Source organism: Strix uralensis, chromosome Z, assembly GCF_047716275.1.
Source record: "Strix uralensis isolate ZFMK-TIS-50842 chromosome Z, bStrUra1, whole genome shotgun sequence".
NCBI classification, from domain to species: domain Eukaryota; kingdom Metazoa; phylum Chordata; class Aves; order Strigiformes; family Strigidae; genus Strix; species Strix uralensis.
The window spans coordinates 65,158,430-65,185,846 of NC_134012.1; the positions used below are offsets into that span (position 1 = coordinate 65,158,430).

The window sequence follows — 27,417 nt, forward strand, 5'->3', positions numbered from 1 at the left end:
GATGAACCAGAACAGCAAATACCTTGTCTTAATAATGCTGAAGAGAGCAGGGGACATGAGAGCAATCAGTCATGGGGACAGCTTGCAAAGAGGCTGGGTGGATTCTGGGCAGTCAGATTCCTGGCTGAGAGAGAGTACTCAGAAGGAATCAAAAATAGCAGTGTAAGAGAAGGAGAGTGTTAAAAGGCAGGGCAGTCAAACATCTAAAAGGGAGGAAGGAGCCTGAAAACCTGTGTGGTATGAGACAGCATGCAGATCTGATGAACCAAGCATGCGTACTCTATGGCTGTTAGTTTAAGAGTTAAAACTTACAGGGGCGGATATATTTTTATTTTATTAAACAGAACAAAAACTAAACAACAAAAAAATCCCCCAAACAAAACACCGAAAAAACAAACCTAAACCAAATAAAATCCTGTTTCCAAACTGGCTCATTGTTAGGTATAGTTCTAGCTGCCACTGCCTCTTCATGATTGTTTATGACCAACCCTCCTAATGGCTGCTCAGCTAGATAAAAGCATGCATTACTTGTTGATGGCTTGTCCAGCTGGAGTATGTTCTACCTCGTACCCTTCTCTCCTCAAAACATCAATCACTGTGTTGTTGCCCATGAAGTGACCTGCAGTTAAGAGAAAAATTACATCAGAACTCAATGAGCACAGGGAAAGAGAGAGAAGAACAACAAAGTCCTTCCTCATCACAGGAAGCATGCCATATTCAGGGCAGTCAGTGCTTTATGACACCCTACCAGCATGCACCAGAAACATAGGATCTCCAACAAATGATTGCTCCACTTTCCCAAGGTCACTTCAATTACCACATTCTACCTTTCTAAAATGCAGATGTGACTGAAATTACTCTGGTTCTGCAGCTTGTTGCATTATCAGGCCACTGTGGATTTCTTGGGGCAATAAGAGATGAAGTTGGGAGTATGTTCAGGAGCACCACCGAGTCTACAAGTCCTGGTGGTACAAACTAGGTCAGAATCTGACTGCAGTGTGTACATCATTTTAACATCTTCTGGCATCATGAAAGTACTGATTTTAAATGATTAAGAATCATGCAACTGCAGAGAATGGAAAGTAGCTCTGAAAGCCAATGACTCAGATCAATCTCTTTCATTCCTTCAGTATAAGTCACTAGGGACAGAGACTCCACTTCAGTGGTGTTGAAAAGTTTCAAAAGGACTTAGAGAGCTCTGCCCTAATTCTGTGATTTATGTCTCCACTCCATTTTCAAACAGATGTGGTGGCTGGTCAGCCCACAATTTGGCATCACAGTGAATAAATGACTACTTAAAGGGTGCAGGAGTTATTCCTGAAGGACTGTAGGCTCTGCACGCTGACTGACTTCCACCATCACTCTAACACCTCATCAGACAAGGCTGCTGAGAAGCAGATGAACAGAGGCCTTGCACAGTCACTCATAGATCTAGCTTTCTTGAAAACATTTGTTTATTTAACAGCCTACGTGAATTAAAATTAGGCTTGAGCAAATGACTTATTAGAGCAAATGACTTGCCTCTGTAGATGTCAGCAGTGCTAAAACTGATAAATAACTTCAGAAAAACTGTTTTCTGAAAAGCAGTGCCAAGGCTCTGACCTCATATTTTCCTAATCCACATCCTTCAGGAGGAAAGAGAGAAGACATAAAGATAAGCAATCTATAGGGCAATCTACACTGTTAAAATAATTTTCTTTGTGCCAGTTAAGAGCTTAGAGTCTCACACATTTCAAGAGTGAGCTACTGAATAGCTGCTCACATCACACCACCAAACACACTATTCCCCATCAATCTTCAGTTACCCTTGCTCAGAGCTGAGATTTAGACATATGTAGGAAACTACTGTAGCACATGGATGAATCCCATTTCAATCAGTCAACCTGCTTGAGTGATTTCCTGAAGCTAGGCCTTAATCTTCTTTTTAATTTGATGAAGAGATAAGAATATTTTTTATATCACAGTCTCATGTACAGGCCTTCACAGGGAGCCTTTTCTCCCCGTGGCCAATGCAGTGAATTATGTCTGCATGTGAAAGAAAAACGGTGTGCTAATATTGTGGAAGAGAGAACAGACCAAATGAATAGATATGTGTGAAACAGATGCATACCAATACAAACAGGCATGTGATAATAGATTGTTCACAAGACGTGATCAATCAGAAGCTGCTCATGCTAGGTATATAAAGATGTCAGTGTTTTGCTATCCAAAAGGCAGGCCACACATGCTTCATGAGACAGAGATAGCCTGGGGCCCAGACGACCTACAGGCTCAACCTGAGCTAGGTGCAAAATGAAAAAACAGACAGAAGGGTGAAGGTTTGAGGTACAGGACCTCACCAGGACCCAGAGTCCTGTAGCCCTTTTGCCTCTTTTCTGAGAACTGTCACAGAAAGAGCTTGGTGGTATGCGAGAGACCTGATCACCAAAAGCCACTGTAAGAAACATGAGAAAGATTCACTCTCCAAGGTTTATGATCAAGCAGCTATACTGCAAGGGCGGCTTAGCCCAAAGTCACATGACAGGGAGCAGGCCGCTTTCACCTGTTTTCTATTTTAGTCTAATACACTTGAATGCCCTCCAAAAGAAAAGCCCCGGGCCCTGTCCCATCAGAAAGCCTGTTCTTTTCTTTCTGTACACAGTCCTGCATTATCCTCACACCACTAGGTGAACAGATGCCTCTGAGAGGTCAGTTTACTCTGGCAGGGGGTAGGGACCCATGAATCTCTATTCTTCTGTGTTCAAGCTCAAAGAGAAACTAAGAAGCTGTTGTGTGCACCAGCCAAGCACTCTACTGGAGAGTAAATAAGACCCCAGCCTTTAATCTGCACTGAAAGGAGATGGTGTGCAGGGACTGCAACAGGCTGTATGCTCAAACAACAATGCTGTTTGACTCGTGCACTTGCAGACTAGTCCACAGACTTGGACGTGCGTTGAGTACTCTTGACCTTCCTCAGCAGCAATACCCAATCTTGTAGAACGCAGGCTACTACTATTGCCATGAAATCCATGTCTCCTGTTTGCAGCTTTTACTGCCAGTGCACACAGAGGTGTTTTCATCTAGGTAATTGTGCTAGGACTGTGGGTTTCAGCAAAAGCTCCTGAACTCAAATTTAAGCCATTGCAAGGCTGAAAATTTTCTGCATCTAGCAAAATGAACAAGGATATACTGCACAAGAGAAGTTCTGTTTCTTGTCCTGAATTTTTATTTTTCATATAAAGCAAGATTGTAAGACTGAAGAAAGATGTTTCTCTCTGAATTTCAACAAAATCCATGATTCCAAGCTGATACACAAATTTCCTTGACCCTCTCTTAGGGTCATGTAAAAGGAAACCCCCAAGCCCATATAATTTTTTATGTCTGCTGTGTTTTCCTTAGTAGAAAAATGGCACTTTCCATCTCCCCCAGAAACATACCAGGACCTTACCATCTACAAATATCCCAAGATAATGAATCACTGGATGTACATGTAAAGAAACAAAACTGTTCGTTAGGAAACCAGATCTGGACTGCTGACCTCCAAGAAGTGATGGGAACAGCTACAGTACACGATCATAACAGTTCAACCACAAAATAGCCCAAATGATTCAAGCCACTGGGGACATGATAAAGCAGGATGTTTATTCCTAACTGGGCTGGGAGTGCTCAGATGGACTTTTGGTTTGGACTCTATGGGTCACTGAAACAAATATTTTCAAGAATGTTTTAGAGGTACAGGTCTTACAATTATTTAAAAACATTCTGGAAATGCCCATGGCAATGATCACCTGCTATCATTCTTCCTAGACTGTTTCCAAGAATTATATAGATAAAATCATATAACATGTCCCAGAAGGGTGAACAGGACACCTGTAGGTGACTGGATTAGAGTTACTGGCCTATAAAAAAGGCATGACATGAGGCTGCTGACTATACTACCCATGAACAAAAAATAAAAACTTCAGCAAAAATTATCACTTAACAGTGAGGCACAAAGGACAGCTCATACCCCTCTATGTGCCTCCCATGGCAGGGTTCTTCTCCTACCCTTTCAATAATCCAAGTATCCTCCAATAGCAGTTTGTGAGCCAATAAACCCATGAAGAAGGGTTCAAAACTGCCAGTGCTCCCTCAAAGGATGCAAACACAAGCAAAGGAGAATTCCTTATGGCCTGGAGAGCAGGGACATGCATGGCGCAAGTCAGTCCCACAGGTATCTTTCAGAAGAGCTGAAAGTTCAGTGTGTGGCAGATCCAGTCAATGACCTACAGAATGCAGAGTACTGTCTTAAATCATTTCACTGGATGGAAGCCAAACTGCAAAACAGATATCCTACTCCTCTTACAGTTCCAGATCACCTGAGAGTTCATCACTCCATGAAGTGGACAAAGTGATCCTCACTGACATCAGGTACCTGATGAAGCTAAATTGAGTTCCCAGAAAGCACAGTTCTTAGGACACAATGACTAAGAATGGAGACACAGAAAGAACTCGTGTGGTACCCTGACCCACAGTGTGTCCCCACAGGCAAGAACCCTTACAGAGGAATTTTCTTCATCCCACTCCATAGTCTGTTATTCCCTGAAAGGAGCTGAAATGAGTGAAACAGAAGCAACCTCTGGAAAGAAAAGGATGCTTCTCCCTATCCCCAAATCTCTACTTAGTTAACCTTTTGGCACAAGGACAAGGGACAGCCCATGGTCTGTGAGTAACAGGCAAAGTCCATTTTTCACATATATCACAAAATGACCTTGCCCTGCCCCAATATAGTACTAAGTGAGCAGAGAAAGATAACTGTAACCATGTCTTACTTGCAGAGCTTGGCAAGCCATATTGGAGGCAGTCATACCATAGCAAGCACTGAGAGACCTTCAGCTTTGTGTAACAAACTTGCTACCAAACTTCGTTTGCAAAAGATCCTGTGCAAAACTGCAGGGGACTTTTTAACTGGTCTGAGAACACCAGCAGTGGCAAACATTCCCAGCTGATCACCCCTGAAGAAATCTGTACTTGGTGCTCAGAAATCCAAGGGCAAATTTCATGAGTTTGCCTCATGTGTACACATGGTTATACTTTTCAGTACATTTTGGGATGCAGAACATGGAGTCATTTTAACTCAGTAAAATTATAGAGGAAAAAAAGCCAGACAAAATATTTAATATGATCCAAAGCAAAACAAGGAAAGCAGGTGATGTGATCACCTGAATTACAGATTAGTGTCCTTTAGATGCATGTTTTCTGTATACACTGTTCAAGAGGAATACGCTGCTTTCAAGCATGAGCACTGTGCACCCAGGTGCAGTGAGCTTGCACTTCACTTCTCCCAGAATCAGAGGGAGGAGGTCCTGTGCAATTACACTAAATAATCCAAAGATGGAAAACAGGTGTCATTGATAAAGTAGTTGTGATTCCCTATTTGACACCTAAATTAAAACAGCTTCTCAAACAGAAAACATGTAACACTAAATCTAATAAAATCTTCTTGCTTCTAACAGTATTTCCAAGTCGGGAAAAGCTCAGGTATCAGAACACAAACCAAAGGACCAAGAGCATGATAGTCTCACAGATTTAATGCTGCCAGAAGAAGGAAATTACAAAAATTGAAGGGGATGGGAGCAGCCCTAGGAGTATTGTAAAACAGCCTAAAGATCCCCCGAATTCACGTTATGTGCAGGGGTATAACAATGTTGCATTACAGTACTTCTGCATGCATGTAGGTCAAATTCCCTGCAAGCAGCTTTCCCATGCCCTCCAATCTTTTTGAGACTGCACACTTCCAAATGTACTTCTTCCTGTGATTACCTGTAAGATGAAATATTAATGAAATATTACTCCATAAACATTGAACTTGAGGTTTTACTCCACTGAGGCCAGGATAAATGTTTGTCTTCAAAAAACATTATTACCTTCAAATCTCTTTTTTCATATAAAATCTTAGTGGATCATACTTCACCACTCTCAAACCAATGGGGAAAATCTGGTGGGCAAGACTGTGGAACAGTGGCATTCTCTGTGCCCAAGAAAATATTTTCACTAGACATGGAGACACTCAAAGTGCCTCAAACCTGCATTCACTCAGGAGGAAACAAAAAATGACCTTCCATTTCTTTAGAAATGGTGTGCTTTGCTAATTAACTCACCTATATGGAATTACTAGGATTCATTTTCCACTTTTGTTTGTAACAGAATCATGTAAACATTAAATCCTTCTCAAAATAGTTGATGATGAAGGCCTTGCACAACATGGGAAAAATTGCCTAATACCACAGAAAAGAACCATATGAAGTTACAATTTGCATGAGCCAAAATGAAGGCATTTTTTTTGCAAAAGATAACAAGACATTTATTTACCAGGTTCTGCCAAAAACTTGGTCTCTTAAATGTATGACCTCAGTATTTTTGGTCCCGGGGTTCCCATTTTTACCTTTGGGCAAAGTCAAACCTCCTGATAACTACACAAATTGAAGCTAGAAAAAGGTTTTCCACTGATTATAAGGCCAAATTTATAGCAAATTTAACAAAAGGAAAAGGTTTACAACATCATATCACTTATTTTGTAAAAACAGAGTTAAAAGAAACAGCTTCTGTTCAGGCAGTCTCAGCCACTGGGGCTTCATCTTCACTGCCATTTACTGAGAGTTTTCCATTGTTGAAGCCCTAGGCTCATTAGGCAAGGAGTCCCTCACATAGGTGCCTATGCTAGCAGCCAGTATTATTTTACTGCTAAGGGAAGGAAATACCAGTCTTATGTCTGAGCTGCAGTATTCACAGCCACCTCTGCTGCTGGACCTGCTCCCATTCCACACCACTGGCTTCCTTTCCAGAAAAAAAAAGGCATCAAGGACTTGAAATCTCACTAGCTTAAAACATACATTATAAGATGAAAGTTTTCTTACTGTAGCTGCCCAATAAAGGTAACAATGGGTAAACCCCAGCGCTGATGAGAAGCTGATGGTCACCAGACTGTCAGTACCTGAACAGAAATGGCACACAGTTGTCTGACCTGGCTGATTTTGACAGTTGCACTAATACACTGGTACAAAGTTTTCTGCCTCTAAAGCAGAAATGCAAAGCTTTCCTCATTTCATGTGCCAGAGATGTCAGAAGGAGTGCCCTTCATGTGAACCCTAGGGCTCTGGATGTTGGTCCTGCCTCCACACAACATTATCTATCCCCTTTGGGGGTTCTTGTTCTGATAAACTGTGTCATTAGCATTCTGCAGACTCAGAGAGGCTATTAAGGAAAACAGTCTCAAAGCTGCTGGGTTGTATCTGGCACTCTCAGATTACAGAGGTACAGGCACACCTTCAGGAACTCAGTCCTTCCTCCCACCCGAAAAGGCTAAAATGATGCTGCATTCCAAAGACAGAAGAAGAAAGTCCTCTGTGCCCAGGGAGAACTGAGGTGGCCCCACATGACTCATTTAATCTGTTTTATCATTATGTTATCTTCCTGCCCCTCCCCCCTGCCTTTTTGTCCTCTTCCAGGATCTGCCCAGATTCAGCTGCTTGTGGATTTTTCATAAGCTTCCTCATTACACATTTCAAATCCTTTATATAAGACATAGATAAATTTACATTCCCTGTAACACCCACACCTCCAGTCCCAGCTGTGCTGATGGCAGGTTCAGAGTTTCCAAGCTAGGTTCTGAATTCCTGCTGAATTTCAAGGGCAAATTGTTATCCCATTTACCTGCGTAACTTTCATATTCCCATGGCAGGTTTTTGTTTGATTTTGTTTTACAGGTATAAACACCTACACAAAATGGACAGAGACATCCTGGGATTAGCACTGTTGATTATTTTTACAAACACTGGTGACAGGTCCTTTCTCCAATCTTTTCTTTTCCAGAGACAATAAAACTTGTTCCTCTTGCATAATTTCCCATCCAAAAATGCCAGATGGAACAGCAGATTTCAAGAAGCAACAGTGAACAGCTCTGCATGGAAACAACACCACCTAACACAGCATTCATGACAGAGACTCAGCACAATTCCAGTTTCCCCTGGAAATCTGTTCTTTTTTTTTTCTTTTTATGACATAAGGGGCAAGGGAAAAGGCATCAGACATGCCTGTGAATCCAATGCACTTGGCACCTGACACAACTGATCAGTGCCCCACATCCCTGCCTCAAAATCTAGAGAAGTTGGAGGAAACCATTTGGTGGACTGTGGCAGACTCTGGGGTAACCATAGGTTGTAGTGTGTTCTCTCTTTTCCTTGTCCAGGTGGCTAAAATGATAGGCTACACACCCATCTTTAGCTTAGACAGGGTCAATTACACTTCTACAATGTCCAAATCCTTCTTCTGCATGTTTTTGGATCACGCATCAACCATCCAAGAGTTAATTTTAGTTTAGCGATATCAGTTGACTCAGCTGCTGGGAGGAAGACAACTAAGATCTGGAGCTCTTAGCTGGATTGCTAATTTGGATATTGATTCATCAGTCTGCTCATAACAATTCTTCTTTCTGAGGGGTCTTGGGGGTATGGGTGAGTAAAGACTGGGAAAAAAACAGCAAGTCCCTGGAGGTCTGAATCCATACAGTCTGAGTAATGCTACATAAACACATTCATTATTTCCTTTAGTAATTAGAAGAAATGGTAGCTGAAGAAGTTTTCACCATCATCCTTCTTTTCTTGGTGCTAATGGTGGCTTGCCAACATCCACTATATTTTAAAGCCTCAGAATGATGCTTTTTTTCAGGAGCAGCAAAGAAAAAAGAGCTCTGACAGAAAAAGGGATTTGCCAGTGCTCACAAGATTAAGAGGGCCAACTTCTGAAGTTGTCACATCAGTCAGCATCTCTCAGTGAAGTCAATCATTTCATCCACGGGGATATAAGGCACCTTAGATCCCCCTGTACTTCTTATTCATGAGCTGGAACTTCTGGAGTTTCTCAGCTGTTCAAAGAGGCAGGAGAGCCTGGAAGGAATCTAAACATGGCTCTTAAAAACTCTGTCTTCACCTGAGGCCTTGCCTGTCATAATAAAGTCAGGATCTCATGCCACTAAGTATGCTTCCTCCTGCATAAAAAAACCCCCTCAACCACTCTTTTTTCCCTCTCTTATTCTTTAGCCCCTTCAACAGAAACTGTAGTGTAAGCTAAAGCAAACAAGCCATGCTCATCCTGGAATAAAAGTGACCATGCAGCAAAGCCCACCTAGAGTTGAATCTGGTGAGAAACATCAAGGAAAACACGGAATGCTTCTACTGATACCTCAGCAGTAAAACATAGACTAGATAGATGTCATCCCAGTGCTGAAGAGGGCAGGAGACCTGATGACAAAGAATATGGGAAAGGACAAGGTACTTAGTGCCATTGTCACTTTCTTTACCGGTATAACCAGCCTTCAGGAATCTCATGTTCCTGTGACTGGAGGGAAAGTCCAGGGCAAAGAAGGTTCACCCTAGGTGGAGAAGGCTCAGGTTAAGGAACATTCAAACAGACCAGACATGTACAAGTTCCAAGAGGATACACCGAGAGGAACTGTGGGAGTTTGCCAATGTCGCTGCAAGGCCACTCTCGTTTATCTTTAAAAGGTCATGGCAACTGGGGACAGTCCCTGAGGACTGGAAGAAAACAAGTATCACTCCTATCTTCAAGAAAGGGCATAAGAAGGATCTGGGGAACTACAAACTGGTCAGCCACATCTCTATTCCTGGGGAAGGCAATGGAGCAAATTATCCTGCAAACCATTTCTAAATGTGTTAGGGATAAGCAGATTATTTGGAGTGGTCAGTATGGATTTATGATGAGGCAATCTTGGCTTATAAAGTTCAGCAAACCAAGTCCTGCACCTGGGCTGGAACAGCTCCAGGCACTAGGACAGACTGGGCACCTACTGGCTGAAAAGCAGCATGGCAGAACAGGATGTGGTATCCTGGTGATCATCCAGTTGACCTTGAGCCAACAACGCGCCCTTGTGGCAAAGAAGGGCAATGATCTCTTCGGCTGCATTAGGAACAACACTGCCAGCAGACTGAGGGAGGTGATCCTTCCCTACTCTTCAGCCCTGGTGACATACATCGGGGTCCAGTGTCTAGCTCTGGGCTCCCCAGATCAAAAGAGGTGTGGACATACTGGAGGGAGTCCAGCAAAGGGCCACAAAGGTCATGAACAATTAAAACATCTGTTGTAAGAGGAGAGGCTGAGAGGGCTAGGAGTGTTCAGCCTGGAGAAGAGAAAGCTCAGGGGAGTATAATCGATGTATAAATACCTGCTAAGAGGCTGTAAAGTAGACGGAGCAGAATTTTTATCAGTGGTGACATATGAAAGGACAAGAAGCAATGATCACAAATTGATATACAGGAAATCCCACTTAAACATAAGAAAAAGCTTCTTTACTGTGAGAGTGGTTAAACACTAGAATAGGTTGCCCAGAGAGGGATGAAGTCTCCATCCTTGCAGATGCTCAGAACCTGACCAGACTCAGTCCTAGGAAAACTGTTCTATATGATCCTGCTCTGAGCAGGTCTCCAGAGGTGCCTGTCAGCCTCAACTTTCCCATGATTCTGTGAAGGTTTAGTGAGCAGGCAGCACCTTTGTAAGACCTGTACAAGTGGTAAAACTCTCCACAGCACAGTAGGACAATGCAGCCCTCTTTATGTCAATGTATACCTCTTAGATAAACCAGAAACCTATAGTGTTATCTAGCTGGCTGTCTATGGAATCACATGCACCATCACTTACTTTGGCTTACAATTCAGATCCTGAACTCTCCACTTACCGTTCACAGAAATTAAAAATGCATATAGAAAGAAGACTGCTTGTGAAAGATTATAGCTGGCTTTATTTCACAAGTTCTTTCACTGGCTACAGGAAGCATGTCTGGCTTGTAACTCTAGTGCCACCATACAAAAAGACCTGTCCACTATTAGGACAAAATCCTTACTGAATCTACTGGAATGCTGCTGGCATTACCATCTCTTCCTTTTCTGTACCTTCCTCTCCCTCAAATAGAGTTATTTTGGCTTGAAACTTTCCATATTTGCACTTCGGTCAGAAGCAAAGCTTTTTGGATAATTTCAGAAAAATCTGTTATTTTTTGGCTCTCCACTTTTGTGCAAGCTTAAATTACTTCCAAACAAAAATAGATCCAGAAATGAGCTCTGACTGTGAAACTATGTTCAACAGAATATAGGGGGAGTTTGTCTGATCTGTTAAAATGCAGTAAAAGCGTAACATACGCTGGATCTAATGATCAAATATATTACAGACCAAATCAACACCTGTAGTTCCATGTAAGAAATCAACTTCTATAGTCCTGCAGCTGTATTAAGACCTGGATAGGAGCTTTTTTTTGCAGAATTACACATCTCTAAACCACATCAATCTACTTGGAATAAAAAACAAATCAACAACCTTTTCTGATTTTCTCCCACTTAAAATAAAAATACAAAGAATAGTTTAAATAGCAAGAGGGAGTATTTGTAATACTGCAGTCACCCACAAACCATGACTTTGTTTGGCTATAACTGGTGATAAAAGTGTTTTTTCAGTGGTGTTAGGTTAATGGGAAAAATGGAACTTTCTTTACAAAAAACCTAGTGCTTTTAAAATTTAAAAATACAGGGTGAAAAAATCTGGAATGGAACAACTAAAAGTCTTCTCCCCCTTCTAACCTGCAGAACCTCCAATATCCTACTACCATTTTAACACAACCTTATGCTGCAGTTTATCAGCCACAGCCGGGAGATACTTTTGTCACTGATGGCCAGAAGAGGGAAAACCACAAGTGATTATTTAGTCCCATTCCTATAGCCTTTCTTTTTCTCTTCTTCTACAGCTCATTCTAACCTGCCTTGTGCAAGCACTTTCCTGGAAACATTTTTCAGTAATTAACAGCAGTACAATACTCAATCAATGCTCAAAACTGAATACAGGACATTTGTTCATCTTCACTGCTTGCTGGCATAAAAATAAATCTTCCACATAATCATCTATCACATACAGTAATCTGGATACACAAAAGGTTAAATTAGCTTGCTGCGAAATGATAAAAGCCTGCACTCATATTTGTAATGTGCACTCAGAAAACCTCAGAACTGTGTAGAAATCGATCTGTTTTCTGTATGATATCCTGTGATGTTACTTCTCATTTAGACAATTAATATGAAACAAATTTTAAAAAAGGAAATCCCCATGCAGTCAAACAAGGGGATAATGAGGAATTGTGCTGATAGAAGTGCGAGGCTGGCACTGTCCTTTGAATAGAGCTCTTTTGGAAGAGCAGATGAGAACAGATGCTGGACTGGTATCAAAGCCAGAGTGTAATTAGAGACAATTTTGAAGTTGATCTAGAGTCGCCAGAGAAGACAGGGAACCTATCTGGATTCAAAAGTATGATGGAAAAGAATGAGAAGAGCACGCCTGGTGCTTGGATATCAAGCCGTGTGCATATAACACACAGATCAAGGGTGTTCACACAAGCCCAACACTCCAGGCAGTGCTGCAGTATAGTGGTGCTGGGTGAATCCTAACTCTGCTCTATTGGAAGAGGCAATTGGGAGAAAGAAGGGAGCAACTGGGAAAAGGAAAATGAGAGGAAGGAGGAAAGCAAGAATCCAAAAACCCTGGGAAGAGTTTTAGGACTGTCATGAAGGTTGAAAACAAGAGAGACTGGAAAGGACAGGGATCTGCCCTGATCCTGCAGTGCTTCTGGGTTGTGGGGCAGAGCTGTGCACACCAATGACAATGAAGACGGTCTGGGGCAGAAAAGTGGGAAGAGAAGGAAGTTGATGGGAGGGGAGACAAATGACACAAAAGCATCTTAAAGACATGTGATTTGTCCAGCGCAGCTGCTAGGATGCAGGGTGTGTGTGCAAGAAGGGGAAGAGGCTCTCTTCTCTCAAAGAATCCTGCTCCTGGAACAGGGCAGACTCAGAGTGACACTTGCACCCACATCTGTCCATTTGCATGGGCTGCTCGTCGTTCGGTTGTGACCCAGTTACTGGAGGCCCAATATCTGCGACTAGTCTCCTGATAGAAGACTAGCTACCTGCAACTGACAAAATTGGCACTCAGGGCTGACATATGCGCTGGTCAGGAACATCAGTCCAGTGGGGACAAGTGCAATCAGAACACCAGCAGCAGAGTACAACAAAGGCCTGGTCTTATCTTACAGACAGACATGACCAAATCTACATAACCTGCATCTGCTTCACTGTCCTTCACGACAGGGAGTTTCACAGAGCAGTGATACTGTAGGAGGATAGCATGTTACAATCTTCATGTATGCCTGAATTAGCATTAGCATTAACATTAGCAGCCACCTTTTGTTATCTCCCTGCCCTCACACACAGGACCCCTGTTAAGTTTGTAACCACAACTCCCTGCTGCAAGTGAGGAGATCCTCACAGACTTCAAATACCAATGCTTTTAGAGTGTTTAAATAAATATTTTCCTTGTCTTGTCCAGATCTTCCATCCTCACTAAAGCAGTAGCCAATGAGACCAGAAAACATCACATAGATTCTGACACCAGTTTCAGTTCTCTCCATTTCTCAAGGCCGATATGGTTCATGGTGGAGGGAATGTGATACTTCTCTGGTAATTAGAACCTGACTTTTCAACCACGACTCACTTGTTCCCTTCCTTGGAGCTAGAGGAAGGACAGGAGTCATGGCAAACCAATCCTGTTTACACCCTCCACGCAGCCCTAGTCTGAAGTGTGGGTGTTAACCTCACTGGGTTGGATGTGCTGCTGGATGTGCATATAGGTTCCTGCTGGCCGCTAAGAGGCAGTAAATGGAGTAGGTTTTCCCCAGCTGGGCCCAATGCTCTGCTCCAAAATAGTGGCAGACACAATTTCCTTATAGTCATAGAAGTGCAGTAAAAGAGGTAAGGAGCTGCAGGAGGAATAGAATGATGAAAGTGTGCCTTGCCTCTTCCCTTGCATTTATTGAGCCCCTTAGATTCACACGATTTGGCATATTATTCTTCTGGATGTGTTCTTGAAAGGTTATTCAAGCACTGGTGCAACCTCCGACTTGCTACCTTTCATCTCAGCTCCCTATTTCTCCTACCCTTCTGCCTTGGTTGGCCATAAACATGTATGTCTAAGAGCTGTTCATTTTGTGTTTGTACAAAATGTTGGTTCAGTATCTTTGGCTATGCATATAACAAATGAGTCTGTAACTAATAAATACTGCAATCAGTGCATACACCATGAGCTCTTTGCATACTGAAGAAACACAGACTCCTACACTGAAAAAGTTTACCTACTAGGGTACAACTATCAGGGCAAAGCTGTGTTCTGTGTCCACCATGGTAAAAGTACTGACCCTTCTTTTAACTGCGGCAAGCATTTGTAAAAAGCTTCTAACAGATGTGGGAAGAATATGTTCAGGTTGAAGGGCACCTCAATCACATACCAGCTCCAAATGCAAAGAAGAAAGTCTTGTCTGGGTACTCTTCCAGCAGGTTCTTCACCCTTCTGCCCATTCGCTCATTTCGCTTGTAGATGAGCTCCTGACGGAAGTAGCTGTCTATCTCTTGGGCAGTAATGCGTTCATGGGCTGGAAGCGTAGCATTAACAAAATTTGGGACCTAAGGTAGGGAAAAAAAAAAAAAAGTCTTCAGGAAAGGGGCATTTATTTCACAAGCATCCATCATGCACGGGCATTTTGCTCCATCATTGAATGTGGCAATTGCCTTGTCTCTCAAGGCACATCCAGTAGAACAAAACACAAAGAAAGCTAAAAAATGACTCAGCAAACTTCTATATGCATAGTGCTTCATTTCTCTCAACATATCATTTCATAAGCCAGCTAGCTCATCTTTTTTTGATGCAAAGTCAACAAATACTCTCAGTTTGCCACACTGTAGATCCCAAATACTGATTGCTCATCTGAAAAATGTAAATATTTGCTCCTGGCTATCTTTAGCTACATACCTCTTCCTTAAATTGCCATAGGTATGACATAACTGTAATGTGAATTACACTCTTCTAAGAGAGTTTGACTGGTATCAGAGCCCTCAGGCTGTCAACTGTGCGATTTGAACTAGTTAACAAAAATGTCCCCAAACTTTCCAAAAGAAAGAGGGCCAGATTTTGCCAGGAAAGAAGGTATTACCACCTCCAGTTCCCCTGTCCTCAAGGTATCTTTTAAAATAATGGCTTCCTCCCCTGGGGCCCCCAGGACAGCTGTGGCTGCACACCACCATGACCTCTTGCTAGCAGAGAGAAACGCGGGTCTGGAGTTGCAACTATTCTGGCTTCTTGACAAGTAGCTTCGGGGACTGCAGCAACAGGGAGTGCTAAAGAAGGGGCCTGCAAGTGGTGGTTCTGGGGAGCAGAGCCACTAAGTCAGGTGATTTCTCTTGCAAGGCTGTAGCAGGTGAAGAGGCTCTGGAGCCACTCAGAGATTATTACCGACTGTTTCCAAAGGGTTCTTAGCCCACAGTGGGTCATCTACTGGGCAAGCATGGGGTCAAATACAATTTACAGAGAAGTTCTGCTTAAAAACATAAACTGATAGTGTTCCAGACTATTACTACTCAGCTCTGCTGTAAGGGAGAGTGCCCTGCAGTGGAGCCCCTCATGTAAATAAAGGGCAGTTGCTCCCTTGGAGACATGCATGTCTCAGCAAGAGCTGTTCTCTTCAAGGACCTCAAGGCAATGCCAGCTGTCTGCAGTCTGTAACACCTTAGCAGAATAGTGATGCAGTATCTGTATGCTCTTACAGTGCTGGCCTCCTTTGAAATCTATGAATGAAGTGCACTGTGTAAGAGTTAAGCAGTGTTAATGACCAGGTTGTCTGCACCTGCAGGCTGAAGGGTGTGTAGGACAAGAAGGTAACAACACACACGCAAAGCTTAGTGCCAGAGAAGCAAGGGTTAGTATACAGTATTTCCAGCTCCGCAGCACTGCACTGTATATATCAAAAGGCCATAGGAAAATGGTTATTCATCAGGGAAAGAAAGCCCTGGTACCAGCACCCACTTGTTCAGCACTGTGAGGTGAGACTAGAGCCCATGTTTTCATAGATGTGCATGACTGCCAGGCAGTACCTCATGGACAAGAATCATGAGGCCTGATGTCTCAGTCCGAAGTTGGCTAATCTAACAGCCCAAACAGGCCAAATTGGTCCCTGATGGGCATTTTGTTGTGGTTTAAAGATCAGAGCATTGCATTCCACTGTGCCGCTTAGGAAACCATCTACATAAACCAAGTCTGTGAGGCCTCAGAAGATTTTCTTTTCCTTAACATTCAGTCTAAATTTATCTTTTCTTTGTTTCACTCCATTTCTCTTCTTTGGGCCTTGCCCACAGTTCACAATCATACTGATGGGGGACATTAAAAAGCTTGCAACTTGCCCAGCCTTACAATAAGTGTCCAAGTCACATGTGCATTTCTGTCACTATTTGCACAAAAGAGCCTGCTGCTGCTCTCTATTGGCACTAAGTTCACTCATACCCAAGCTAGTGTAACAGCATCTTTAAGAAAACAAAGGATTAAATGCTAAAGCAAACATGACATTCGTCAAAAAGGGAAAGCCAGGTGCACCTGCACTGCTTGCGTGCAGCAAGACGGGGCTGAGGTGGTTCAGACTCCTGGGACAGGAGGCACAGGAAAGAGGACACGCCAGGGAGCCACCAAGGTGCCCTTGGCCCTCACCTGCAAAGGGCCTGCCCGAGGAGAGATGAGCATGAGTGAGACTGGGGTTAGTGCTACAGGGACATGTGCATAGTACAAGGGCTGCGGTGGCAAGACTCACTTGAGAAGTGTCATGGTTGAAGATGATGGAGCTGAGGTCCCCACAGTTGTAATGCTTGATAAGGTCTTCTGTCGTATAGGGAATCTGGAAACTGCCTGCTCGGAGGCTCTCCTGCTGCAAGAGAGTCTGATTCAAAGCAAAGACCACCTGAGGGAGGGGGAAAGGGAGGAAAAGACAGAGTTCCTGGTGAGTTCTCGTCTCGCCCCTTGAGAAGGTCACTGACATACAGCTGCCTGCCAAGGGCCCTCTGAAGGTGCTCCTGCTCTGAGCGTGCCAGTACATGCATCGCCAACCCGCGCCTCCTCCAGGTCTGCAGATACACACACATCAGGTCCCATGGGCCTGCTCATAGGGAACTGACTCACCACACATAACTCCAGGAGGTTTTGCCCACAATGTGATTAATACAGAAGATACAAAGGGGCAGACTGAAATAGGGGCAATCTTTTTCCCCTAACAACAGTCTGCCTGACCACCACAGAGCCCTAGGGCCTGACAGGCTCCTCTCCCCACAACTCCTCAGCTACCTACTTAAATGAAGCATGGCTTCTCCTTGTTTGCCCTTTCTTCCTCATCCACAAGGAACATTGATGCTGTTGTTTCCTGCTTCATGTCTCCTTCTCCCACACACCCCGTTTACTTCAGGCAGGAATGGTTCTCTGGAGCAGGCCAGGGAAGGATGGTAGCTGTCAGGGGACTCAAGAAGCCACCCCCTCCGCAGGCAAAGTCTGAGAGCAGTGGCCCTGCACTCTACCCTGGCTGACTGCCTCTGCAGGCATGGGGGCTGCCACTGCCCGTGCTCCCTCCTCCTCCTTGGTGTTCACCTGGGAATGCAAACACTCCCATTCCCTTCACCTCGAGCTGAACCAATGTGTCTGCCACAGCTTTATCTCCAGGGAGCTTCTCCCTTGACTGGAAAGGGAGAAGATCAGCAGAGGTCTCCTCCAGCTGTGGCTGCTTCCCCACCTCCAGCACAGTATGGCTCTCCCAGGGCTGCGGCCTCAGCACCTGACCCAGAGAGAGCTGCCACTCCAGCTGCTGCCTGCCTATGGCAACGCACAACCCATGAGGATGGTCACCACTTAAAAGGCATAAGAGAGTAGTTTGGAGCAACAATTGGCAGGGGCCTCTGAAGCCAAATAGATGATGTAGCACCTCTGTACCTCTCCCTCACTGGTCCAACCACTGCAGCAGGCAGCCACTGAGCCCCTGAGAGGCAGGGAGCCAAGGAAGGAGGACTTGGGGGAGAAACTCCCCAAGCTGAGCATGGGAAGCCAGTGGGCACGCTGGTGGAGTGTGGAGCTGGCTACTCGCCTGCGCAGACAGCAGCACTCCATCAGCATGTGGCAAGAAAAATACTGCCATCTCTCCTGAACACAGCACTTACTCAAGCTACTGCTGGTTTGCACAGCAAGACTAGACAACTGTAACAAGCCTTCCTACTATCTGCTGGCTTATCTTTTTTTTATGTCTAAAGGAAGTAAAGTGAGAGATATTGCTGAGGTCTTGAAACACATTTCAAAATTTACTCTTGGAAGGGTTATTTTCCAAGCTCTGGTGACTCTGCAGACTGATGAGGGCTCTGTGTAATTAACTCCTCCTGGATATTTGCCTCGAACACCATCAAAAGCAGTCTGGAACTGGAGGTATTCACCAACACTATGAAACGCACACATGAGTAAGCATATTCCTAATGCACTGAGATTATGTGAAACGAATCTACAGAACAGAGCAGATCTGGGAATGAACAGGTGCAATTTTCCCTCCCCAGCACAACAATCCGTCTCCTACAGAAAGGTGCAGGTCCCACCAAACTTGAAATCACACTGTCCGCACTACAATTAGAGCTGCCTGTCTGTATCCAAACCACTCTGTTTTTAACCGAATATGAAAGCACATAACTTAGCATTAGTTCTGGAAGGGTGTTAATGAATAGCAACATTCACTCCCACCTCATGTTTTTAAAAAGGGCAAGAATTCACTTTGTTGGTACAAACTGCACCTGATTAAAAGAATACCTGCAGCTAAACACTCAGGAAAGTTACATCAAACTAACCAGTTGCCTCCTTGCAAAGGACCTCTGTTTAATTTGGAAGTAAATTAAACAAAACTAAATTGAAACCACTTTAAATCTGAACAGAAGTTTGCATGCAGACTGGGGTTTACTGCATTCTGAAGACATAATTTTCCATTTGTTTGGCTTCACTTCCCACACAGAGAATCCCTAATGGCTGTTAATGACCAGACCATATTCACTGAGAAACAAGCCAAATGAATGCTGAGAATGAAGGACTTCTATAGCCAGGACTGCTACGTTATGCCAGGAAAATCTTGTATGTGCAACCAGTACAGCCAAAAGCACTTCCATGGGAATGGCTTATTTTGTAAGTTATTTGACTACCATACCAGCATTCACTTGGACAATTTATCATTAAAGCAGTATGGCCCTTTCTAGAGTCTCCAGACTCTGAAACAATGGCCAGACAGTCCCTGACCACAGAACAGGGGTAAAACCTGTGACTGTCTCCTGAGCTGGTCTGCCAGCTGAGCTCTGCCTCAGTGTAGAGTAAGCACATCAAAGAGGCTTTGCACTCTTAACCATTTGATTTTTATCCAAACACAAACTAGTGGAAGGCAACTGACTTCTGTGGAGAAAACACCAGCCTGCTGGGCGAGACATGACAACAAAGCAAACCTTCCTCTCTCACACAACCTGCACTCCTGCTGTCACTTGCTCTGCACGCTACCCTGTTCTCCATGCACATCTCTTTCCTCTTCCCTTGCAGTGTACTTCAGGTGAAACAGATTCAGTCACTTCTCCAAAAAGACCTGCCATGGACCGTAGCAGCCAGGTCAAGCCACAGAGTCATCTTCCTTCCTCGTGCCTACCCACTGGCCATAGGAAACTAGCAAACAGTAACTGCCAATGGCTAAACAAATCTGTCTCAAGAGCACAGTTTAAAACCACAATGAGTACCTGCAGTTATGGGGAAATACCGCACATGTTTACACAGGAAAAGAGGCAACTCACCCCCCCTACCTTCACATCTCTAACCTTACCGCTGGCATGACACAAAGCTGCCCTGGTGAGGCAGCTTTGGCAGCTCTCTGGTCTTAGCTAAGAGTACCTCTTCCTGGTGTGGAGGTGGGACATGTTGAGAAATCTCAGGATGGGAGCAGCTGAAGGGCTTGTCTGCCCAGCTGGAGAAGCACAAAAGACCTTTCACAATGAGGTGATTCATGTTGCACCTCAAATAACAAAGTGTCCAGGCTCACTGCCCGAGACTCCTACACACCATCCTGACCATGACTGCCTGCAGACAGAGATTCCAGCAGGCTGCCATGGACCCCACAGCCTGGTCAATGGGTTTGTGTGGCACTGAATGGGCTGTTTTTCTTTGGCATGAAGGACTACAGAGGGATGTTCTCTGCCAGGTCAGACTTCCCCATGAGCAACGTCTTTCCCCATTTGCATCTAGACCTGCATCCTATCACTGTGCATAGCACCTGAGAGAGAAGTCACACAAGAACCACCTGAAGCCCACCAAGAGAAGGAACTTTCGTGTTGGTGTTGTGAAGGACAGAGGTGGTCTCAGCTCCTTTGATGACAGCAGTAGCAGCTCAAGTCCTTCTGCACCATTCTCAATCACAATCCAAGCACTGAGAGCAAGAAAAGTCAAGATATGACAAATGGGCAGAAATCAAAAGAGCATCAATGTCCTTGACAATCAGCCCTCCCTAATATGAATTATGGTAACTCATTTAATCAGGTTTTGCACCACTGGAGGGCAGGAGATGCTTTTGCCAAAAATACTCTCTACATCAGTTGGTCTGAACAGAACAGTGGCATCTGCTGGAGAGGAATCATGGCACACCTACTTAACAACTACACAGGATTATGATTCGGTGTCAGTGTATGTGTAGAGACTCTCAAAGGAATGGGATAGCTTCTCTCCATTTCTGTATCACTCATACCTTCTTGGGGGAATTGTAACTCCCTGGCAGAAAGAGAAGGGGTGTGGGGGTAAAGAGGAAGGAGCTGTTTGCAGTACCAGGTGTTGCTTAAAGCTGTGCCCTGGTGAGGTTATCTTCAGTAAATAGTAATGGACAAACACTGTTAGGATCTCAAGAGAAGGAAGATTCCTAAACCTATTGTTATTAAAGGATTTAATTTGCCAAGGTGGGTCTCACTCAGAGGTTGATAACTCTTATCTGTCATTATTTCTCAAAGAAAACAGACTAGGTGCAAAGAGGTACTTAAGGAAGATCACAGCCATCAAACTCTACAGATCAGACCCAAGTCTTGTTTACCAGATGTGAAAAGCTGAAGAAAGTCAACAGAGCACGAGAAGCAACGACCAGATCAGCAGCTGATCTGCAACTGCTTTATTTGCTTGGCACAAATAATGCTCATCTTCCTAGCGCTCCATTCAATCCTGCAGTCCTTTCATTTCTAGCAAGTCCAAGGAGCTAAGAAGACAACAGAAAAGAAGAAAAGGTTGAAGAGAAATTGTCAATTTTTCTTAGAAATCAAAACCAAGAATTTGTGCTGAGCTGAGCTGAGCTCCTCCAACAGGTGGTACAGAAAGTACACATCTGTCTTCCAGGTATCTCTTGCATTGCACTGGTTTATTAATTCCAGAATCTTTCCTGTGTTGGAATCCACAAAAATCACTCCATATTCATCCTCCTTGCAAAACTATTCTTTCTTACTTCATACCTTCCCCCCCACCAGCAACTCTACTCTACTCTGCTCCAGTATGTGTAATCATACTAGCATCAAAGCATCTCCTGAAAAGATGTATTCGGAGAACAAAAGTTAGAAGTTTATTAGAAAGGGATTTTTTTCCTCCTACCTCCCATTTCCACTGTGATCTCTCTGTCTTCCCCCAACCCTCTTCTCTTTTTGTACTGTGGAGAAAATCAGTTAAGCTCTCTAGTATACGTATTGCTGCAAGCCTCATTCTCCTCCTGGAGATTTCTTCAGCAGTCAGGAGACACTTGTCCCCTTTGCTAGCATTGTTGGAGTGGCCTGCCAGGCCAAGGGGGTGGGGAAAAGGGGGTTAGAGCCTGACAGATGCCTTTTTTGTCAAAGACAAAAGACCCCCTGCCATCCTCTCCACTTTTCAGCACTTTCATCCACATTGGATCAAAGTGTTATTCTGCATATGAAAAGAACCTGGCATTATGCTCCTCAAATTAGCCTATCGCCATCCCACTAGCCTCCAAGTCTTCCCAACAAAAGCGCTCACATCTGTTCCATCATTTGCCTCATCTTCTGTCTTTTTTCAATCTGCTCTCAGTTTTTGAGGGCCATTCAGCCCCTTGAATTATAGTCTGGGGGAGCATCTTCCTTGCTCTGGGATCGCTCAGCTGGACAATTTGCTTTTAATTGTCTTAAGGAATCATGGGCTGCTTTGGGCCCTTCCCAGCGACTAACTACATCCATTACAGCTTCCATTCAGCCTCTTCAGCCAATTCTTTCCCTCTTCCTCCTCAAAAGCATGTTTCTCTCCTTGTTCTTCACCTGGAGGAGGCCACTACTTCTCTGGGCCAGTGAACACTACTGCCTCAAATCAAAGCGAGCCTCAAATCAAAGGCATTGTGACTATGAAAATCACTAATCCTCTTTTGTAATGGTAATGGTCCAGCAGGCCAAGTGCTGAGAAGAAAGCTGGATTTCTCACTCCAATGTGACGTAGCTCCTTAGATGTCTGGTGCCCACACCTCAAGCTGCCTTTGAGGCAGAAAGTTGGGACTGGCATTCTTAGAGCCTGGAAGCCTGAAACCACCTGTCATGAGGAGCCCTGCAAACACCAGCCTGTGCACACAGGCAGAAGACTGATTTTGGCAGAGGCTGAGGATACCAATAGGAGATTTAACCCATCATCTGCAGCCTTCAGAGGAGCCTAAGTCCTTTCAAGGATGTTGCACCAGATGAGATGCTACCTGCGGCCTCTGCAACAAGCTTTTGCAAAGAAGAGAGGAAAAGGAAACAACTTCCCAAACTTGGACCACTTTTGTGAGAAAGATTGGATTAAGGTGACTAGGAGTCAGGAGACAGACTCACCCTGAGGACAAGAGACAAACAGTACAAGTCACTGAAACAAAAGGAAATGGAAACTATTCTAGGTTACCTATGAGCTACAAGTTTCCCATGGGCTTGGTTTTATTTATGGCTTTTTTTCTTAAAAGCCAACATGACAAGCAGAGATAGCACCTCTTCTCTAGCACAATCAACCAAGGCATTTAGATGGCTCTGTTTGCCTCAAATCAGATACACATATGCCGACAGAGGTAATGGCAGTGAAGAATTAGATCTTTGGTCTGCTGCCAACAAACTCACCCTGGCACATCTGGTGCCAGATTCTTGCAGTGTGTCTTTTCAGAACTGATCAAAAAGACACTCTAAAGTTTTTGGTTGTTATCTGAGATTTATACAGGAACACACAAGCCACCCCTTCTCCAACTAGGAGCTATAAAAACCAATAATTTATCAGGCATTTTTGAAGCAGTGAATGAATTTATCATCCTCCTCTTGATGCAGGAGGATGGTAGATAATGCTGAATCAGAGGAACACTGCTTACAGCACTGCTGGAAGAAATGCAACTCATTTACTTGTAACAGACCATATTAATACATAGCCTTTTGTCTGAGTAATTTACATTGATTTACAGGCTTTTATGTTTCCACTGACAGCAGGAGAAATAAACACCCCACTACATGCCGAATGTGGAATAAGACTAGCAGGGGAATAGATAGTTCTCATTTCACAGGTTAGCTTGCAGTTCACAGTTTGATACCTCCATGACCTTGCTGAGACTTGCTCCCATCTTTCTACAGGGCTAATAGGATGGCTATGAACCTGCTGCTGCACATCATACCTGAGAGCTCTCCATCTAAGTGCTCAGTGGCGTTCCTCCTCGTGCTGCAGCTTTTGTGAAGTTCATCCTTGTGCAGAAAATCTTTGCTCTCTGCTAGAAATGAACTGGTGATGCGTGTTTGCACGCTACCAGAGTTGAATTAAACTTTTTTTTTTTTTTAATTCCATCTTTGTTAAGGATTTTGTAAACATTAGCAGTTTGGTTTTTAAAACCTTCACAAATCAGACCTCCGTCAGATACATTTTTACCTCATCAAACAGCAGTAGGGACTAGCCCTTTATACAGTTTTCAAGTTGCAACTGTCCTGAACCAAAACTCAAAGCAAAAAGATGGAGTTTTAAACATTACAATTAGAAGTCCTGCCTGTCTCCTACTCAGCATTTCTTGTTAGCTATCCAGCTTGTTTCGGATTAGTATTGCCACACAGCTCCTAAACTCAGGTCAAGATCAGACTTGGGAACAATTAACCAAATGAAAAAGAATTACTAGCAATCCACATTTCTCTTAGGGTATGCCCACTTTTGAATTTACAGCAATGTCTAACCACTATGCTAGTAGTAAGGGTTTCTTTCTTTTGTAGTTATTTATTTTACAAGACACTTAACACAGCCATCCCAAAATTGTATCAAAAGAACAACAGAATGGCAAAGTGAAAAATCTGAAACTAGGATTCCTTGGGCTGAGACTGGCTATACTTTTAAAATTCAGGACCTGCAATTAATGTTTTATTTGGTTTTGGTTTTTGGTTTTGTTTTGTTTTGGTTTGGTTTGTTTTTTTTAAATCCTTCTACTAAAACGAGTTGCTTTAGTCCATCTCCTCTTTTCTTCTTTTCCACTGGATACTCTTAAATGTAGTGGAAGCAAAATGGAAACACTGAGATTAAAAAAGCAAATGTCTTCTTTTAAAAAAAAAACTTTTTTAAACAACTTTACAGGAAAATTCCCTTAGAAAGGAAACAATTTGGCTTTCTAAACTGTAGAAATGATGTAAAAAATGTAGAAATCATGAAGCCATCACTGTGCCTGCTACTGTAAGGAGTAAACTAGTTACACAGTCAAAGCCCAACCTATCTCCACATCTTCAAGGACAACATTTAGCAGTACTTTTTATCTTCCTAAAATGCAGTCACTGAAACTAAACAAACTTGGTACTGATGACCTGGGATTTGGCCTTCAGTTTTCTTTTACTCAACCACAGATGCTCTTCGGAGTGCTGTTAGATGAAAGAAAAAGTCTTACAGGTCCCCTCTTGCCCGCACTGACTATTTTTTTGCTTGTCCTTTCACAGGCCATGAATAGCTTAGGACTAAGCTTGACAGCAGTTTAGAAGACTGCTAGAAGTAGCATGTCTTAGAAATGCAGAATACTGAATTTTGAAACAACTCTCACCAGTTCTTGTGCAGCTTTTTGGTGCAATGGAAGAATTCAGAAAATAAACTTATCATTGGCTTGAGTACTTCCCCCTCTTTCTTGCATGAATTACTTGCATAATTCATGTAAACATGAGCGAAGCAAGACTGTAAGGTTAGTGGAGTAAACAATCTAGCCTTGCAATGTGATGAACAAGCTCAGACAGTTATCGTATGCCTTCTGGTAACCATGCAAGGAAATGCTTTGGATTTTCTTGAAGTTCTGCCAGCTGGGAAAGCATGTTCCATATAAAACACTCAGCACTGATGAAATATTTTTCCACTCAAAAGAACAATTAGGCCAGGACTCTGGCTGCTGTTCCAAACAGAACAACTTTGAACCAGTGGTAATGTCAAAAGCAACTTGGAGCATATTTAAGAGAAGCTTCTGGCTTCCAAATGGAGCACAGCAGAGTAAGATGACCTTTTCAAGGTACAGGGGTAAAAGGAAGAGTTTATACTAGTGGTAGACTTGCCAAGAAAAACCTCAAACAAGAACTGCTGAAATGGTCCCTAGATGGTTTCAGACAGATCAGAGGCTGACTGGTTCTCAGTGCAAAAGCTTTCCAAGGGGAATAGCTCGCAAAATTTACACATAGTGAAATACAGGCCTAAAGCTGTGCTCTTCATAGTAACAGTGAGCTCAGTCACATACATAGAAGAATTAGTGTATCCCAAGGTAGAGTGGGAATTTACAAGCCACCAGCTATGCTGTGAGAAGCCCCTCAGAGGACGTTATTGGAATGAGCCAGCTGGCTCCACTGCCAGATGGCACCTCCCCTCACCTCCCTGGCTGTCCACATTAGGACATGACCAGTGGGACCACTTTGGCCAACACACCAAGCTGCCTTTGTGGAAAAATCTAAAATACTCTGATTTTCAGACCCATGAAAACCCACCTGCTGCCAATGCAATCAGGGAACTGCTGGGCATTTGGCACTTCTGAAAGACAGGCTACTTATTGTTAAAAAGTATCTGGGTTTTTTGTTCTGTTTTTCTCTTTCAGTTTTGTTCTTGAAAGAGATTGCTGCATGCCAACAAGAACCCCTCAGGAATTTTAAGTTACTGTCTCAGTTCAACTGTTTTGCAAGAGATCTCACAGATCAAGTAAGCTATTGCTCTCAAAGCATGAAAGATTTTAACCTGTGGACTTCTGTGCCAGTTTCACAGCATCCAAAGTCAGAAGAAAGATTCTTATTTCCCCTGCTAACTGCAACACTTATCCACTGTACAGCAGGCCTTTATTACTTTCCTTCCCCTACTGACTATATTAAAAAAAAATAAAAAAGACATTAAATTGTTAAATCAGCAAAAAGTAAGTGCAGTCCAACAAAATATGAAGACAGAAGGATGTTAGTTCAAATTGGATCACAGTAGCTTTGCAACAGGCATCTACCAACACTGCCACTTGGAATGGATTGGAACAAAAAGCGTCACAGAAAAATTATCTGAAGATTTTGTCAGGCAAGAAAGTCATGGAGTATCTCTGAACTCACACATTTCATATCAACTGAATAGAGATTTCTTAGTCATCTCAGCAATATTATCTCATAATCTGAAGGTTGTGAGTTTGTTCCTCACACGGGGCACCATGTACCTGCATTCGGTAGTGTGATAATGTTATTTTTATTTTGGTGTGGGGAAGCTTTTTTTGGTTGATGTGAGTGAAGTTTGTGAATACTGTGGGATGAATGTGGATTTCAATGATAAATATGTGATTCACAGAGGCAGGGGTAGAATGTGTTGGGTTTGTGTGTGGTGGGGTTTTTGGTAGCAGAGGAGAGGGCTACAGTGGTGGCCCCTGTAAGAAGATTCTTGAAGTTCCCCTAGCTCCAATCCAGACCTGCCTCTGGCCAAGGCTGAGTCAACTGTTGATGGTGGCCGTGCCTCTGTGATAACATATTTAATAAGAGGAACTCAAGAGGAGGAGGAGTTGTGAGGGAGATACCTATGCAAACATCGAGGTCAGCAGAAGAAAGGAGAAGGAGCAGGGGGGGAAGTGCACTGGAGCAGAGGCTCCCCTGCAGCCCATGGTGATGAGAGGGCAGGCTGTCCCCCTGCAGCCCATGGAGGTCTATGGTGGAGCAGATGCCCACCTGCAGCCCATGGAGGACTTCACACCAGAGCAGGTGGCTGTGCCCAAGGAAGGCTGGGACTGAGGAAAGCCCACTCTGGAGCAGTTCATTGTTGGGAAGATTGCAACACATGGGGGGACCCACACTGGAGCAGTTCAGCAAGAGCTACAGCCAGTGGGAGGGACCCATGTTGGAGCAGTTCGTAAAGAGCCACAGGCTGTGGGAAGGACTCATGTTGCAGAAAGTTCATGGAGGACTGTCTCCCCTGAGAGGGACCCCACACTGGAGCAGGGGATGAGTATGAGGAGTCCTCCCCCTGAGGAGGAAGGAGCAGCAGAGACAACAGGTG

The 27,417-nt window shown here is 43.7% G+C and overlaps 1 protein-coding gene across 2 annotated transcripts in view; it reads right to left on the reverse strand.

Moving 5' to 3' along the window:
- Window positions 1-27,417, reverse strand: part of LOC141937756 (metalloprotease TIKI1-like) — a 90,096-nt gene that overhangs the window by 12,362 nt on the left and 50,317 nt on the right. For both annotated transcript variants that reach the window (XM_074855871.1, XM_074855870.1), the window contains exons 3-5: window positions 16,700-16,846; window positions 14,354-14,528; window positions 529-619 (exon numbers count right to left, since the gene is read on the reverse strand). In XM_074855871.1, coding sequence (XP_074711972.1) covers window positions 529-619; window positions 14,354-14,528; window positions 16,700-16,846 — 413 coding nt within the window. The remainder of the gene's footprint in view (window positions 1-528; window positions 620-14,353; window positions 14,529-16,699; window positions 16,847-27,417) is intronic.